Below are 18,023 nucleotides of genomic sequence, written 5' to 3'. Positions count from 1 at the left end.
ACGCACCCTCTAGAGGAGCATTCTCATGGCCAGTGTGCTCCATTGGACTCTCCCTCTCACCATTGCAGGGTAGCTCCCAGGGGGAGGATTCAGTGAGTGGTTCTCAGCGAACTTCCAGTATCTATGCACGAGAGGCCCTCATCGAGATTGACTACGGTGACCTGTGTGAGGATCTGAAGGTGAGGATCAGCCACAGGGGTGGGGACATCTTCCTAGCTGTTCAAAGGGAAGAGAGTCAGCCCACCTGGGGGCCCCATGGAGACCATGGCTGGAAAGGGGTAAGCTGGCAAAGGAGGGAGAGAGTTGTGACTTAGGGTCTCCCCCAGCTATGCACATACAGACACAGGTACATCTTCCACCACCACCCCAGTTGTCCCCATCCCTGCCTGCTGCCAGTCTTCCCCTTCCACGCATATACACGTCTCAGCCCAGATGCACACACAGAGAACATGCTCCTTTACAGTGAACAGATGGGCCTTGGGTGTTCCTCAGTACTCTGTCCCAGGCACTCTTCCTTCTCACTTGGCATTCTCTCATCCTGGGTATCTCTTTTACTCCCCTGGCTTCAGCTGCCATGTATGCTATGCTCCACAGGTACCTCAAATCCCAGCCTTCCTCCCCAAGTCTTCCCCTTCTCAGTGCCAGCCACAGGTTTAAACCAGAAATCTGAGCCTCATTCTTGACTGCCTCTCTCATTTTGCATACTCATTGAATTACCAAGCCCTATCCATTCTACCTCCTTAGATATCTAGTGAATTCTACTTTTTTCTGTTTCTGTGGTCTTTCTAGTACAGGCCATTTCACCTCTCACGTGGACTACTGTAGGAGCCTCCTAAACAGGGCCTGATGCTTTCCAATCCATCATCATAGCCAGGGGTACTTGATTTTTTAAAGAAACCTTTACTGCGGAAAACTTCAAATATACACAGAAGTAGAGAGAAGAATATAATGAACCCCAGGTACCCATCACCCAGCTTCAGCAATTAGCAACATGTGGTCAGTCTTGTTTTTTATACCCTTCCCTCCCCATTGGCATATTTTAAATAAAATTCCAGATAATATTCATAATTACCTCAGTATACATCTCTAGAAAGAAGGATATTTTAAAAGACGTACTATAGTATCCTACCAAAAAAATTTTAAGACTAGCTGCAATGTCATCTAATATTCAGTAAATCTTTAGATTTGCACAAATATCCCATAAATACCTTTTTTAAAAACACAGTTTTTAAGTTTATTTTATCTTGAGAGAGCGTGCACATGCGCGCACACACAAGCAGGGGAGAGGCAGAGAGAGAATCCTCAGTTGGCTGCACACTGTTAGCGCAGAGCCCGATGCAGGGCTTGAAGTCAGGAACTGAGATCAGGACCTGAGCTGAGATCAAGAGTCGGATGCTTAGCCAACTAAGCCACTCAGGTGCTCCACAGTTTGTGTATTTAAATCAGGATTCAAGTGAGGTTCATAATGTTAAAAGTGGTCTCTTCTAGTCTGTAACATTTTCTTATCCCTTTTTATTTTTTTCTACCTGTATATGGAAGAAACTAGGTTATTGGCCCTGTACAATTTTCTACGTTCCGAATTTGGCTGATTATGTCCTATAATGTTATTTAACGTGTCCTCCCATCCCCTGTACTTCCTGTAAACTGGTACTTAAATCTGGGGTTTGATTGGATTCAGTTCATTTTTTATTTTGGGCAGGAATATATCATAGGTGGTGCTGTCTGCTTGTGAACTTTCTTTTGCATCACATCAGTTGACATTGAATGTCATTTCTCTCTATCTTTGTAATAAGTTTGAGCAGGAGTCAGCGTTACCTGTGAATATTCTTGTCAGCAACTCAAATAAGGATCTGATCAAGCCTTATATCCACCAATTATATGAAACACCGGTGCCAGAGCAACATGTTAAATAAAAACACAGGGATGCAGCTAGCTAAATCCAGGCTGTGGGAAACTCTATAGACCTGGTGTCTTCCATAGAGAAATGAGAAGAAAAAGGGAAAATTTTTATTGGCTATAAGAGACAAATCAACCAGTTGGAACATGTGGCACTCCCTTAAATCCATTACGAAGAGAGGAAGGGGAATTTATAGACAAGACATAAGAGACAAATCAGCCAGTTGCAGTGTGTGTACCTTATTTGAAACCTGCTTTGAAAACCCTGTAAAAAAAATTTTTTTTTAAATAAAACAATCAGGACAATTTGAACACTGACCGGATAATTTATGATGTTCAGAAATTGCTATTAATATTTTTAGGTGAGATGATAGTATTGTGGCTTTTTTAAATGTCCTTATCTTTTATAGCAGTGGTTCTCAATGGTGCATGGATTTTGCCTCCCAGGGGACATTTGGTAATGTCTGGAGATACTTGTGACACCCACTTGTCATAATTGGTTGTTGACAGTATTGAGTAGGTAGATACAAGGGATGCTGCTAAACATCTTAACAGTGCACAAAGGACAGCCCTTACAACAGTGAATCATCTGGTCCAAAGTGTCAGTAGTGCTGAGATTCAGAACCATTTTAGAGACACATACTGCAGTATTTATGGATGAAATGGCATGCTTGAGATTTGCTTTAAAATAACTGAGGGGGCGCCTGGGTGGCGCAGTCGGTTAAGCGTCCGACTTCAGCCAGGTCACGATCTCGCGGTCCGTGAGTTCGAGCCCCGCGTCAGGCTCTGGGCTGATGGCTGGGAGCCTGGAGCCTGTTTCCGATTCTGTGTCTCCCTCTCTCTCTGCCCCTCCCCCGTTCATGCTCTGTCTCTCTCTGTCCCAAAAATAAATAAACATTGAAAAAAAAATTAAAAAAAAAAATACACGTTAATTGGGGCACCTGGGTGGCTCAGTTGGTTAAGCATCTGACTTCAGCTCAGGTCATGATCTCGCGGTTTGTGAGTTCAAGCCCCACGTCGGGCTCTGTGCTGACAGCTCAGAACCTGGAGCCTGCTTCAGATTCTGTGTCTCCCTCTCTCTCTGCCCCTCCCCTGCTCATGGTCTGTCTCTTTCTGGCTCTCAATAATAAATAAACATTAAAAAAAATTTTTTTTTTAAATAAAAATACACATTAATCACTGTTTATGTTATCTGTAATGCTTCCAGTCAACTGTAGGCTATTAGTAATTAAGTTTTGGGGGAGTCACAAGTTATATGTAAATGGATTTTTGGCTGTGTGGGGTGGGGGTTTATGCCCCAACCCCCTTGTGTTCAAGGGTCAGCTGCAAATTTTAGACATCATGTCATGTCGTTTGTAAATATTTCAGAATGTATCTCTAAATGATAATTTTTATCTTTATTTAATGTTTTAAAATGTAATTTGTTGTCAAGCTGGCTAACATACAGTGTACTCTTGGTTTTGGGGGTAGATTCCCGTGATTCATTGCTTATGTACAATACCTAGTGCTCATCCCAACAGGTGCCCTCCTCAATGCCCATCACCCATTTTTCCCCTCTCTCCTGCCCCCCCATCAACTCTCAGTTTGTTTTCTGTACTTAAGAGCCTAAAAGAGATCATTTTCAGATCTTTAGAAATATTTAGAATTGTTATACCAAAAACCCAATAATTCTTTAATATTGGAATTCTATATTATGAAATAATTTCTTAATATCAGTATTAGTATTCACATTTCCCTGATTGTCATGTACACACACAGTTTGCTTGCTTGAACTGGGAGTCAAATAAGATGATATAGATAGATAGATAGATAGATAGATAGATAGATAATTGATATAGTGATTGGTTGATATGTCTCTTAAGTCTCAATTAATCTACAGGAGTGCCCCCTTGTCCATGCCTTTGCTTTCTGTGGTTTCAGTTACCCGCGGTCAACCGCGGTCTAGAAGCAGATGATCCTCCTTCTGACCTATTGTCAGAAGGTCGGTAGTAGCCTAGTGGTGTATCACAGTGCCTATGTCATCCACTTCATTTCATCACGTAGTCATTTTATCATCTCCTGTCATCACAAGAAGGGTGAGTTACAGTACAATAAGATAGTTTGAGAGAGAAGACCATTTATGTAACTTTTATTATAGTATATTTTTATAATTGTTCTATTTTATTATTGCTGTTAATCTTTTACTGTGCCTAATTTATAAATTAACGTATCAAGGGTATGTATGTATGAGGAAAAACATGGTATGTCGGGGTTGGCACTGTTCATGGTTTTAAGCATCCACTGGGGGTCTTAGAATGTACCCATGGGGATAAGGGGGACTACTATATAAATGCCCCTCTATCAGTTTTTATTTTTCTTTGCAGTATTTTTTGTTGAAGAAATTGGCTTATTTCTCCTGAATGATTTTCTATATGCTATACCTTTTTGATTGTGTACTATGATTTTTTAATGCTCCCCCAGAACAAAAAAAAAAAAAAAAAAAAAGTTCTGGTATCCCCTGTAGTTCCTGAAAGTGGGTAGTTAGACATAGATCAGTGCTATTCAGTAGACATATAATATGACCCACATGTGGCATTTTTTAAAAAGTAAAATTAATTTTACTACTGTATTTTGTTCAACCCAGTATATCTTAAAGAGTTATTTCAGTGTGTAAACAATATAAAATTATTGATGAGATATTTGACAATCTCTTTGTACTAAGTCTTCAACATACAGTATCTATTTATGTTTCCAGCACATCTCAATTTGGATGCTAAATTTTCCTTGGATATATTTGATCTGTATTTTGCTACCTTAAACTTTACAATTGAAAAAGGAGAACCACATAGCCAGGTTTTTTCCAAATATACTTAAAAGTTTTCTAGTAACTAAGTTGAATATTGGTTTTTACATCTATCAACATCCATTAAAATCGGTCATATGTGGCTTATGGCTACTGTACTGGACAGCTCTGATCTAGGGGTTTGATTAGATTCAAGTTTGGGGGGTTTGTTTTGGTCAAGTTTGGGGGTTGTTATGACTGGTCATAAGTGGCGTTGTTAACTTTAATCAGGAGGTTGGTAATGTCTGATTGTGATTCTTTTTGTGTGGTTTGCAGCCATGGTGGCTATTGTCTAGATTCATTAATTTGTGGTTGCAAAATGGTAATCTTCTTACTCTGTCATTCTTTCTTAGCTGGAATACTGTAAAGAGAGATTTCCTCTTATCAATTACTTGGTTACTCTGAGGTATGCAGTTTATATTAAAAAGGCAGGGTATGTAGGCTTGAATCTTTTATTACTAGTTTATAAAATAATGAATTTGTTCTTTGGCATTCTCAAGATTTGTTCACTGAGTTTTCAGGTATATCATTATGAACTCAAGGATTTAAACATATTAGATGTGTTGCACTGTTGTGGTTGTTATCCTTCTTGTTGATCAAGTTGTTGCATCTTTGGCCAGTGAGAACTGGTTCAAGTTGGCTTCTGAATCATTTTGACATAACTGTTACAGACTTTTGTCTTCCTTGCTTTCTGGTATGTCCAGGTTCATCCTTTACATTTCCCCAGATCTATAATTAGCCATTTCTCTCTGAGAAGCCTTGACTTCTTGCAGTTAGAAATGCTATTTAGCAACCACCAACTGAGCACTGGAGTGCTTATGACTGCTGGGTTGCTGAGTGCTTCTAGAACGTTTCAGTAGACCGGGCTACAGGATGCATTTTTTATTTTGAAGGAAAAATGTTACCATGAGTTCACATTGATACTTCAGTTGAAATTGTAATTTTCACAGTTTAACATCATTGGTTTTATGTTTGAGTTCCCTCAGTTATTCTTGCTAAAAATCTTGGTTCCTAGCAACACTAACATAATAATGTATTTTTTATCCTATTCTCTATATATGTAATAGTTTGAAAATATCAGTGAGATATTCTTAGTAATAATTTGATTATTGAATGCTATTGAAGATTTCCTTGAAGTCCTCTTTGCTGTTAAGCTAATGGCTCGTTGAACATGTACGGCATGTTCCTGTATTTTAAAGTGATTTGAAAGAATCCTCTAGGAGTGTTTAATCAGCTTAATATATAGTCATGGTTCTTTGTTTAGTTTTCCATTTTTAAGGGGCTGCTCATTTTTGCATTTTGATTTTTTTTCCAACTTTACTTTGAAAATTTTCAAATCCACAAAAAAATCGAAAGAATAGTACAATGAATGTTCACATGTCTTTCACTTTACACTCCCCAATGAATAATTTTCCGGTTTTTTTCCCTCTCTCATCTTGCTTGATTCCCTCCCTCTGCACTACATGCGTTTTGTTTTTTGCTGAACCATTTGAAGGAAGTTGCAGACTTCAACTCTAAATACTTCAGCTAATAACAAGGGATTCTCCATAACCACAATTCCATATTACATTTAAGAAAATTAATAATGTCATATCTAATATCCTGCCCATTTTTAAATTTCCTTAGTTATTCCAAAAAAGTTTGTTTTTTTTTTTTAAATTTTTTTTCAACGTTTTTTTTTATTTATTTTTGGGACAGAGAGAGACAGAACATGAACGGGGGAGGGGCAGAGAGAGAGGGAGACACAGAATCGGAAACAGGCTCCAGGCTCTGAGCCATCAGCCCAGAGCCCGACGCGGGGCTCGAACTCACGGACCGCGAGATCGTGACCTGGCTGAAGTCGGACGCTTAACCGACTGTGCCACCCAGGCGCCCCTAAAAAAGTTTGTTTTTAATAATTGTTTTAAACTGTGATCCAATCAAGATTCATGTATTGCTTTTGGTTGATCTCTTTTTAGTTTCTTTTAATGTGAAGCATTCCCACATCATTGATCTTTTGAAGTCTATGTGTTGTCTTGAATGGATATGTTATGGATATGTTTGTTTCCTTTCATTGTTGCTAACCTTGTTCTACCTACCCTTATTGTTTCCTATAAATTGGAAGTTTGATCTAGTCTGGGTTGGGTTTGGGTTAAGTAATTTTTTGGCCAGAACCTTTCATCGGTGATGCTGTGTACTCTGTATTGCATCATGCCAGGAGGCATGTAACGTGAGGATGTCCTACTATTCATGATGTTAAGTGTGGTCCTCAGTTAAGGTATCAATTGCCACATTTCTTACTGTTGTCAGTAGTAACTAGTCATCTTTAGGGTGATTGTTTGGTATATTGTGAATGTCTTGTTCCCAACAATCTTTTTACCTGGTGGTTTTCACATTTTGATAGAATTTTCTTTTATAATTCTATAAAATCTTAATATGGTTCTAAAACCAAAAGTATAACATAAGGTACATGAAAATAAGTTTAACTTTCTTTCCTATCCCCTTCATCTCCCTTCCTTTATATGTAACCATTTTAATTGGTTTTTAGATTATCCTTTTTTTGTTGTTGTATTTTAAAAATACAAATATATCTGTAAATATGCAAAGATACTCCCATTCCTTCTCTTAGATATAAAAAAAAAGCATTCTATTGTGTACCTTTCATAGTTCACTTATATCCAGGAGACCACTTCATAGCAGTGTAGAGAGATCTTTAGAAGGGTTTTTCTAAAATGTGTATATTTGTGCATCCATTTGTGTATATTCATGTCCTTCCTGTGCTTGAAGCCATTCAGTGGTACCTCACCTCCCTTGGGATAAAGTCCAAACCTCTTACAAGGCTTAAAAAGCCCTTTATCATCGGGCTTCTGCACATGTCTCCAGCCTTACCTCATCCCCCAGCATGCTTATGTGCACGCACACATGCACACAGTGCATAATTATTGCCATATTGAATTGCCCCCCCCACCTTTATTTGGCTTTTGAAATTTATTAAAATTGGTTACTTTTTTGAATTGGTTTGACTTCCCTGAATGAACCACAAGCAGACCCCTGGTTTTGCATGTGATGCTCCTGTCTGCATAGGCTGTTCCTTCTCTCTGTCCTCACCATTCATCCTGTAGGCCTGAGCTTAAACATATTTCTGGAAGCCTTCCGTAGCCCGAGTCTGAGTTAGTTGCCCTTCTTATGTGCTGACCCAACACCATCTGTTTATCATTGTTTTGGTATTCATTGTACAGTGTTCTGATTGTTTACTTATATGCCTTCCTCTGTTAGTCCATGAGTTCCGTGAGCACAGGAGCCCTGGCTCACAGGATATGAGAGCCCCAGTGCCGCCTGGCATTTAGAAGGCATTTAGTAAATATTTATTGACTGAAAGTGGCAGAAAGGCACAGGCGCAGACAAGCATTGCAATACCATAAGACCTAAAACTTAAATGGAATTTGCTCAGATGTGGTGATCTGAGCAGAAAACGTGAGTTGCCTTATTCATTGTGGAGCCGTAGGTGGAGTCCAGACCAGCCTGTGTGGGAGCCTCTAGGTCACCCTGGGATGGTACTGGCTCATGGCCTGGGCTGAGAGCCAGAGAGGGGCACCACCAGCTGCTCTTCCTGAGAGACGGAGAGGTTGGCAGGGCCTGGGGGAAGGGCTAGAGATGAGAAAGTGGCGTCAGCCTGTAATTTCCAGGGTGGTAGGAATGGTTCCTGTGAGGAGGACCTGGTGGAAGTAGCTGAACTAGGGCAGAAGAGCTTCTACATGGGAGCAAGTGCTCAGGCCCCCACTTGGTGGAGCATCTCTTATGGAGATGGCCCTTCTTGATGTTGCTGGGCCTGGGGTTTACAGGATGCCCAGGCCGAGGAGGAGATCAAACAGGAGATGAATACACTGCAGCAGAAGCTCAATGAGCAGCAGAGTGTACTCCAGCGTATTGCTGCCCCTAACATGAAAGCCATGGAAAAGCTGGAAAGTGTCCGAGACAAGTTCCAGGAGACCTCAGATGGTAAGATTTTTCCCTTTTACTTGGGTCTAAGGTGAAGGCAGAAGGCCGGAATTACAGCAAGGGCCTGTTACATATCACAGCAGCTCCCCTTTTTACGTGCTTTCTTAACTTGAAATTCCCAAGAGCCCTAAACAGTAGGGGTTAATTACCACACTTGTTTTATAGAGTAGAAAACTGCTGAGGTTCAGAGGGGGTGAATGACCCACCCAAAGTCACATAGCCCCTACCTACTACAGCATATCTGGCCTTGGTTTCCTGGACCTGTCTTTCCCATCCACCCTCATCCACTCAGCATGCCCTCACTGGCCCCTGCATGTATTCAGTCCTACCACCAGGCTTTTGCTTACATGGTTGCTGGCTAACAAGCCATTTCTATGCAAATCTAGCTTGACCGTCACCTACCTGAGCCCAGGGAAGAATTCATATTTTTGTGGCTCCAAGCCCATGTTTCTTCGTTTATACTACGTGGCTGGCCCACTCGTGATGGATGGGTGGTTGTGGGATCATTTTCCTGGGACCCTCCCCAGACATTCCTCTCCCTTTGGGATGTCCCTGCTCTGTGGATTGTCATTTGCAGGTCATTCTTGCCAGGGTATGGTCCTCAGCCTTGGCAGAGTCTAGGCACTGAGGAGTCACCTGTCTTTCCCTTGTGGCAGAATTTGAGGCAGCCCGAAAGCGAGCCAAGAAAGCCAAGCAGGCATTCGAACAGATCAAGAAGGAGCGCTTTGACCGCTTCAATGCTTGTTTTGAATCCGTGGCCACCAACATTGATGAGATCTACAAGGCCCTATCCCGCAACAGCAGTGCCCAGGTAGGCTGGAGCCCCTTACCCAGCTAGCCCCTACCATCCTGTTGCCCTTCCCTTTAGGCATCCTGTCCCCATCCTTATTTAGATGCAGACCCAGACCCAGATTCTGATCCATCTGCCTTCTCCCTAGGCATTCCTGGGCCCTGAGAACCCTGAGGAGCCCTACTTGGACGGCATCAACTACAATTGCGTGGCTCCTGGCAAACGCTTCCGGCCAATGGACAACTTGTCAGGGGGGGAGAAAACAGTGGCAGCTCTGGCCTTGCTCTTTGCCATCCACAGGTAAGGCTGCTCCTCCCAGGGCAGTTGGCGGAGAGACTGAACTGAGGCCACCAGAGGCTCTGGGGCCCAAGGATATGCAGAGATCTGCAGAGGTGAAGATGTTCTGGTGGAATCTGGATTGCATCCCTGTTTCCCTACCTACTACAGCATATCTGGCCTTGGTTTCCTGGACCTGTCTTTCCCATCCACCCTCATCCACTCAGCATGCCCTCACTGGCCCCTGCATGTATTCAGTCCTACCACCAGGCTTTTGCTTACATGGTTGCTGGCTAACAAGCCCTTTCTATGCAAATCTAGCTTGACTGTCACCTACCACACCTTCACATCTCATTTTCCTCCTCCTATTCCTCTAGGAAGCCTGCTTTGACCACTATGGCATACCCTGATCTCCCCCTCCTGAATGCCAATAGTACTTGAGTCTGACCCCCACAACTTAGTACTTGATTGTACAGCGTCATTCAGCGAGCATTTCTTGAGGGCTGCTCTGTACCAGACTCTGTTGGGGGATTAGGAACACAGATGAGTCAGACATGGTCTCTGTCCTTGAGGAGCTCATGGTCTAGTGAAAGCCAGATGTGTAAACAGCAAGCTAAGTGTTGTAACTGGGTGAGCGTGTGTGCTGTGGATGCACAGAGGAGGGATACCAACCCAGTCTGGGGGAGGGTCTGGGTGGTCAGGGAAGGCTTTTGAGGGCAGGTAACACTTGAGCAGGAAATGCAAAGGATGAGTAGAAGATAGCCAAGAGACCAGGAGGCATTCTAGGCAGAGGGTGCAGCATGTACAGAGAGGCAGGGAGACACAGCAGTGTGTGCAGGTGGGTGGGGAGGACCTTCAGGTAGCTTGGACAGTGTGGCCAGAGCCTAGGACCGCTTTATCTCCCCAGCAAGTCTGGAAGCTCTGGAGAGAACCATGTCCTCTCCTGGTTCTGTAGGTTCCTGGAGCACAGGGTTGGATGCAGAGGAGGGCTCAGTTGGTATACTGGCCTTTGGGGGCTCAGGCAACATTATGACCTGGGGTTTTTAGTCTCTGAAGAAGTGGAGGGGGATGCTGGCCTGTGTGATGGGCCCTGGGGCTTTCCCGCCCCACCCCTGCCCCCATCAGTGTCAGCTCACCTACTGGTTCCCTCCCAGCTACAAGCCAGCCCCCTTCTTCGTCCTGGATGAGATCGATGCTGCCTTGGATAACACCAACATTGGCAAGGTGGGTGCAAGGAAAGTGGGGCCCGGGAGGGAGGCCCCTAGCTTGGGGCTGGGTTTCAGGGAGCAACTCCTGAGTGTGCTCTAGCCGTTCCTGCTGCCTGCTCTCTGTGCCTGGGAGGCTGGGCCCAGGGTCATTCACGCCGTGCTAGTCAGTGGCCTCTCAGCCTCTTTTCCCCCAACCCTTCACCCCTTACCCCACCCCCTCTGCCTCTGGTTCTGACTGGAAAACACAAGGGAGTGTTAGGGCTTCAGCCCTGCTAAGTGCCCGGCGGCCCCTCCCACAGGTGGCAAATTACATCAAGGAGCAGTCGACTTGCAACTTCCAGGCCATCGTCATCTCTCTCAAGGAGGAGTTCTACACCAAGGCTGAGAGCCTCATTGGAGTCTACCCCGAGGTAGGGCGGGCCTGGCTCAGGAGCCAGCCCCACTCCCTGCCTGACTCCCCAGGGCAGGAAGGGAAGGCTGCAGTGGAGGGCCATGGGGGTGGGGGAGCATAGGGACTCAGGTCCTGAACAACCATCTGGGCTTGTTGGAGCCCTGCCCTTGAGGCTTAGCCAGTCCAGCTGGGCAGGGCCACTGCGTCTGGGGACAAGTGGAACGGCCAGGCAGAGGCAGCCAGACAGCAGAGAAAAGGAGGAGAATGCAGAGGTAGGCAGGGAGAGAAGGCACATGGGACCGAGCACATCCTCTCACACCCAGAGAGAACCATTGCTTGGGCTTTGGGCAGGTATGTAGGGAGGAGGGTTTGAGGCCCCCAGTCCTGGGGCGCTAGACCCCCTCCCTCCCTTAATTCTCTCCTTACAATTTCATTTTTCTTTTTCTCCCTCCTCCTTCAGCAAGGGGACTGTGTGATCAGCAAAGTCCTGACCTTCGACCTCACCAAGTACCCAGATGCCAACCCCAACCCCAATGAGCAGTAGCAGTAGTTCTGCCCTCCTGCCCTGTCTGGATCCCTAAGCTGCCCCTCTCCCAATCTCTCAATACTTGGCTCCCAACCTTCCCCTACCTCCTGTCCCTGTTTGGTATAGTCATGGGATTTAGGCACTGCTGTCAAGCATGAAGAGGAACAGAGGTGATGTTAGGTCTGGAGCAAAAATTCCTGAGCTACAGGGAGCATCCTGGCCTTTGGAAGGAGGTGCTGAGCTGAACTGAGCCGAACAGGGCCATCTGTCCATTCTTTCTTCCCTCCCCCCGCCTTCCCCTCCCCAGACCCCCCTCCCATCACCCATAACCATAGGTCCCTTGGGCCTCTTGCATCTTGCTTGTGTGTGGGTATGTATGTGTGTATATATGTGTCTGCGTGTGTGCATGTGGGTGTGTTAGCACAATAATAAAGATATCGGAGATTCATTTTAGAAGGAGCCTAGGCTGAACTTGATTCTAAGAGAGCTTAGTATGACAGCACCCCAGAGCTGGGCAAAGGTATTCAGGACCTCATAGGAGTCAGTCATGTGAAACTGCCCTCATTTCACTGATTCGTGTGTTCATTCATTTGTGTGTTTATCAGACATATATCGAGCACTCTTTATTTGTCAGGCTCTATTCTAGAAATACAGAGCTGAATCAGACATGATCTCTACCCTCCTACTGAGGAGATGCAGTAGGTTCATGATTTCCCATGGTCAGCTGAATTGTATGTATATGTACTTTGAGAAGAGGATGATCACCTCCAGGCTTCCTGGAGAAGGTCACATTTGAGCTGAACCTTGACAAATTGGTAGGATTTGCTTGGGCACTAGGAGCAGAGCCTGGGCTCTGGGGACAGACAGTTTTGGGTTCTCGTCCTTTTTTTAAGTCGCTAATCTGATGTTGAGCAAGTCATTTGACCTTTCTGTGCCTCAGTTTCCTCATCTGTAAAATGGGGCTAACAATATTACCTACCTCATAGGATTTAATGATGTCAAGCTCCTCACTGGGGGCCTTATCCCTGCTTGGAGCCCACTAGGTGCCGACCCCTCAGAATACAAGCCTTCTCATACCTAGACCCCTGTGGGCTCTGATCCCAATTGTTAGGGACAGAAAGAGCCTCCAAATCTGGAAGATACTGGATGCCTAGCTTTTTGAGAAAGTTCCAGGGCACCAGTGGGGTTTATCTGGTAAGTGAAGAGCCTAAGGAAGCCTATAGCTTCAATCGTGTGGTAACCAGGTGCCTGGGCCCCAACCTGGGTTGTGAGGAAGTCGGGGAGAGGTAGCCTGGGCCACATCCTGGCCGAATGTGTGTGAAGTTCCTTTTGGGAACTAACTGTGTCAGCTGTAGGGACCGTGCAGAGGCAGCAGAGCCTGCTGCCATGAGGTCAGCCTTTGCTCGTTCATGTACACTGTCAGACCATCACCTTGTTCTGATTGTATACTGCATTTTTGTTTTTTAAAAGTTAAGTCAGTTCTGATTACTCAAGTAATGCATGAATCCATTCTCTAAGACATTAGATTTATAAGTAAAGGTAGCCTCATTTGACTACCATTCCCCATCCCCCTCTAAACTGCTATCGTGTGTGTTGTACATCCATCTAGACTGTTTTTAAGACTTTTACGTATATAATTCATTGAAAATACTGTTGTGTATTTAATATAAATGGCATATTGAGTCGTTCTACAATTTGCTTTCTTCAATTTAACGATGTTTTTGAGATCTATGCATGTTTTTACAAAATGTAGATTCAATTCATCCTTTGTAATGGCTATATAGACTGCCATTATAGGACTCTATCACATCTTCCCATTTCTTTTGTGATAGATAGTTAAGACTGTTTTCTCTTTTTGCTATTACGGAATACTACACAGGAACAACACGTGTGTGTGTGTGCGCGTGTGTGTATGAGTTTACCTAGGGTTGCTTCCTAGGTTGAACTGCAGAGTCATAGGCTATTTATATTTTTGTTTTAAATAGATACTTCCAAATTGCCCTCCTGTACTATTTACTCAATATTTTCCTGAGGTTGTCTTAGGTATAATGTTGTTACCTACTTGAGTTTCATCCTAGGTAGTGATATCCGTGAAACCACGGGTTTGATATGCTAATTATGTATTTTTCTAATACATATTAAAAGGCATAACTCAAATTTGTGTTCAACCAAAGAAGTCACATACCACTAGTGGTACGTGTGCTATAGTTTGGGAAATGCTGGCATATCTGAAAGAGCACAGTCTGGGAGTCACCCTGGTTCAAATCCTAGCTGTAGAAACTTTAGCTCGTTACTTCACCTCCCTGAATCTCAGTTTCCTCGCATAGGAAAGGAGGTCATATGTGCCTACTTTGCAGCAGTGTAGGCAAGATGAAGTGAAATACATTTGAAGCAATTTGGCTGGCACTTAGATTATCACAGGCCTTTCAAGGTAGCAGTTACTATTCTCCTCACTTTACAGTTGAGGATACTGAGGCCCAGGAAGGTTAATGACCAAGCTACCAGATAACAGGGTTTGAACTCAGGCCCTCCGATTCAGTCTTGTGCTTTCTCCACTGCGAGGATGGTTATCAACCTTGGCTGTGTACCAGAATCACTTGTGAAGCTTTTTCTTTTTCCTTTTTAAAAATCAAAGCAATATATACACTGATTAGAAGGTGAAATAGTACAGAAGGGCTTATAATAAAAAGCAGCTGTTCCCTGCTGCACCTCCACATCCAAAATGATGTGGAGCTCCTTGCTCTGGTCCCGCCTCTGAAAGTCTAATTCAGTAGGTGTGGATAATAATATGGATAATAATCCTTACCTCACAGGGTGGAAAGGATTAGATGACATGCCTTGGGCTGAAGCCCTGGCCCACAGGAACACAAATGTGACAAAGGACTTAGGTCCTGGGGATCAGAGAGGTGAGAGGCCTTGTCCTAGAGCCCAGTGGTTCGTTGGCAGAGCCTAGACTTAACCAGGAGGATCGCTGTGCTTGCCCAGTGTTTGCCCACTGTGCCACACTGCCTCCTATCATCACAGGGCAACATGTGCTGAGTGAAGGCTGTACTCAGATGAGAGCCAACACCACAGTGTTGCCAAGAGTAGGCTATGTCCAAATAGAATCTTTAGGGCTAGTTGGATGGCACTAGGCTGACTCCTTTATACTCTGGACCCAGTAGCCTTGGTCTAGGGAGTTTAAGAAAACTCCATGGCAGTGTTTACCTTTAACTGGGCACTTCACTCTAGGAATCTCGTGTTGTGCGCCAGGGACACAAACAGGAGTTCAATCTTTACCCCGCCTTTGAGGAGCTCACTAGTTGGGGGAGGCAATTCATAGAACAGCCTTTAACCATACAGTGTGATAGCACTCTTGACGGGAGCATTGAAAAATGAGGAGTATCTAGCTTAAATGTAGAGGTTCCGGGAAGGCATCCTCTAGTCTAGGAGGTGACACCTGAGCTGAGTCTCGAGAGACTGGTAGGAACCATCCAGTTGAAGTAGAGGGAATTTCCAGGTTGTGGAGACAGTATGCACAAAGACCTGAAGGCAAGAAATGGCAAAACAGTTCCAAAATCCTGAAACAAGTTTTACTGAGGTGGGGAAGAACAGCAGGAAGTGAAGCTGGAGAAGTATTCGAGAGCCAGAGATTTGAAGAGGGGAGTAAGAGCCTGGTGACAGAGTTCAGATTTACTTCCTTGGGAGGGACAGTGTGGTTCCCAAACTGGCTGTGCACCAGAGACGCATGGAACATCCCAGGCCCCAGCCTCTAAACGTTCAGTTTCTGTAATGGATGGGGCCTCAGGATCTTGAGTGCTTAGAAAAGTCAGCATGTGACTGTAGGGTGCAGCCAGGTTTGGGAACTAGCTGTAGGCAGTGTGGGAGCCACGGAATGGTTTTAGGAGACTGTGTGTCAGATGAGAACTTAATAAACCTTTTTCTGGTCAGCCAGTGTGGAAATGGTTTAGGATAGATGTGCATGCTGTATGCTGCCAGACCTGTGGTTTCCCTGTTGCTCAACTACTCACTGTATTGGCTTGTTTTGTCTCTGAATAAGCTAAAAGCACCACAAGGATGGGCCTGGGGTTATCTTGCTACTGGTATATCCCCAGCAAAAAGCACAGTGCCTAACCCAAAACAGGCACCCAATAAATAGTTTTTGAGTGAGTGAGTGCGTGAATGAATGCACTTGTGAGGGAGAGAATGGAGACAGGGAGATCAGTTAGGAGACTATTGAGAAGACTAGGAGGACTACTCAAGGGCAACAGTAGTGAGAATGGGTTGGAGGCAACAAAAGTGAGCTGTAAAGGGAAGGTGATGAGTTGGACTTTGTGACTGATTATTGGATGTGGAGAGTGACTGAGAGGATAAATGAATGTCCATCAGTAGCCCACATTCCTACCCTATCCCAGTCATTCTCCTCTTTCCTCATCCATCTAAGTCAGAATCTCCTTCCAGCCTCAGCAACTGGAACTCCTCCCCTAAGTTAGTTAAACATTCTGTGTGCTGTGTGGTCCCCCCCCCCCCCGCCCCGCCCAGCCTCCCAGCCATTGATTCATTCATCCAGTTCAATAAATCTTGGCTAAGCACCTCCTGTATGCAGTGAGGCTCTTCCAAGCCAGGACTCTGACTCCCTCTTTCCTACCTCAAGAGATGTTTTTGAGGGCTTCCCCAGGTAAGACTCCCATCCCTTAGACCATAACCTAAAGTGAGATGCCTAGATGTCAGACCTGTAAGGGAACTTACAGACTTTGTCCAACTCCCTCCTGAGGCCCTGGGAGGGGAAGGAGCTTGCCCAAGGCCCCATTACTAGAAAGTGTCAGAGCCAGAACTGGAACCTAAGTTCCTTTTCCACATCACTCCTAGAGCCTTGATCTCCCATCACAGATCAGGACAAGCAGAGGTGGCCAGGGAGAAGGCAGGACTTAGGTTGGCCTTGAAGGTCAGTGTACTGGACAGGCCAAACAAGAAGCTTGCCAATTACACTGCCCCCTTCTGGAAACCCTCAGCAAACCTGCCATGCCCACAGTCCCTTCTAAGGGGTTTCTTAAGCATGAGTTGCCATGCTCTGTACCATGTGACCTCACAATCCTGGCCACAGATGTTTAGTTTGGGATAGTATCTGACTTGAGGACAGCCAGTCTCTAGGTCGCAGCCTATGAGGTGGACTGATGTAAGAACTCCACCTCGTAGGGATGGCCTGTATTAAATGGCCTCCAGGGAGGCTAGATGTGAGGCATTCAGAAGTGAACAATTAATTAGAATTTAGTGAGACAGAAGTGGTGGTGGATGAGGGGTGCCAGAAGCGAAACAGCAAAAGCAAGGAGAAAGCTGCAGGGACCATAGATGTTTATTATTGTGAGAACATGGGGCCGCAAGGTAGCAGAAGCCATGAAGCAGCAAGACAACAATGGGCCAAAAGGACAAAGAAGCCATGAAGCAATAGGAGCCACAATGTAGCAGGAGCCACGAGGAACAGAAACCATGAGGCAGAACCCTGAATCTGAGATCCATGAAGCAGCAGAAGGTTCAAATGGACAAGATCCACGAGGTAGCAGTGATGAGACTGTAAGAGCCACAAGGTAGCCAGGCAGCAGGAATCGAAGAGGCTGCAGGATTTATAAGGCAAACAGAAGCTATAACACAGAAAGCCCTGGATTCATTAGAACTGAAGCCCCAGAAGCCAGGAAGCTGTGGGAGCCAGGAGGCCCAGAAGCTGTGAGGCCCCCAAAGGCCAAGGGCTAGAGAGGAGGGGAGCAGAGGGAAAAGAAAGAAAGAAAGATAAAAGGTAGTCAGTAGCAGTAGGAGGAGTATAAATACAGCCAGAAAGAAGTTGAGTCACCATTTTGGGAAGCACTAGAGAAGGGAGCAACAGATGCCTGCAGCTGAGGGGGTGATGAGATAAGCCAGGCTCTAGAGCTGCTTTGGATCATGAACCATTTTCGAGTTTCTGTTCCTCCATGAGGCTGCCTGTGTAGCTGTTCTTGTCTTCCTTATTTCCCTGTGAATGCTTCAATAAATCTCCATCACTAACCTGAGTGTGTGTGTTCTTGTAATCTGAAAGAAGTGAACATTGTGGTGTGCACTGTAGATGGGTGGAGAGCAGGGCACGAGGGCCTTCCCCAAGTGGATTTGAAACAAGACACAGGTGGGAA

The 18,023-nt window shown here is 44.9% G+C and overlaps 1 protein-coding gene across 10 annotated transcripts in view; it reads left to right on the top strand.

The window, feature by feature from the left end:
• Positions 1–18,023, top strand: part of SMC1A (structural maintenance of chromosomes 1A) — a 45,963-nt gene that overhangs the window by 18,097 nt on the left and 9,843 nt on the right. For 3 of the 10 annotated variants that reach the window (XR_005787821.1, XR_005787822.1, XM_040467077.1), the window contains 6 exons: positions 69–179; positions 8,539–8,695; positions 9,352–9,506; positions 9,634–9,785; positions 10,916–10,985; positions 11,269–11,379. Coding sequence is in view for 7 of the 10 variants with exons in the window: in XM_040467077.1 (XP_040323011.1) it covers positions 69–179; positions 8,539–8,695; positions 9,352–9,506; positions 9,634–9,785; positions 10,916–10,985; positions 11,269–11,379 (756 nt within the window). In the remaining 3 variants the exon portion in view is untranslated. Of the gene's footprint in view, positions 1–68; positions 180–789; positions 1,185–1,251; positions 1,257–8,538; positions 8,696–9,351; positions 9,507–9,633; positions 9,786–10,396; positions 10,402–10,915; positions 10,986–11,268; positions 11,380–11,820; positions 17,907–18,023 lie in introns of those variants that run through there. The other 7 variants (XM_040467080.1, XM_040467081.1, XM_040467076.1 and 4 more) reach the window with 6 other exon arrangements.

The sequence above is a fragment of the Herpailurus yagouaroundi genome, unplaced genomic scaffold (assembly GCF_014898765.1).
Source record: "Herpailurus yagouaroundi ecotype Mexico unplaced genomic scaffold, PumYag 67189, whole genome shotgun sequence".
Lineage (NCBI taxonomy): Eukaryota > Metazoa > Chordata > Mammalia > Carnivora > Felidae > Herpailurus > Herpailurus yagouaroundi.
This window is presented reverse-complemented; position numbering and strand designations above follow the sequence as displayed.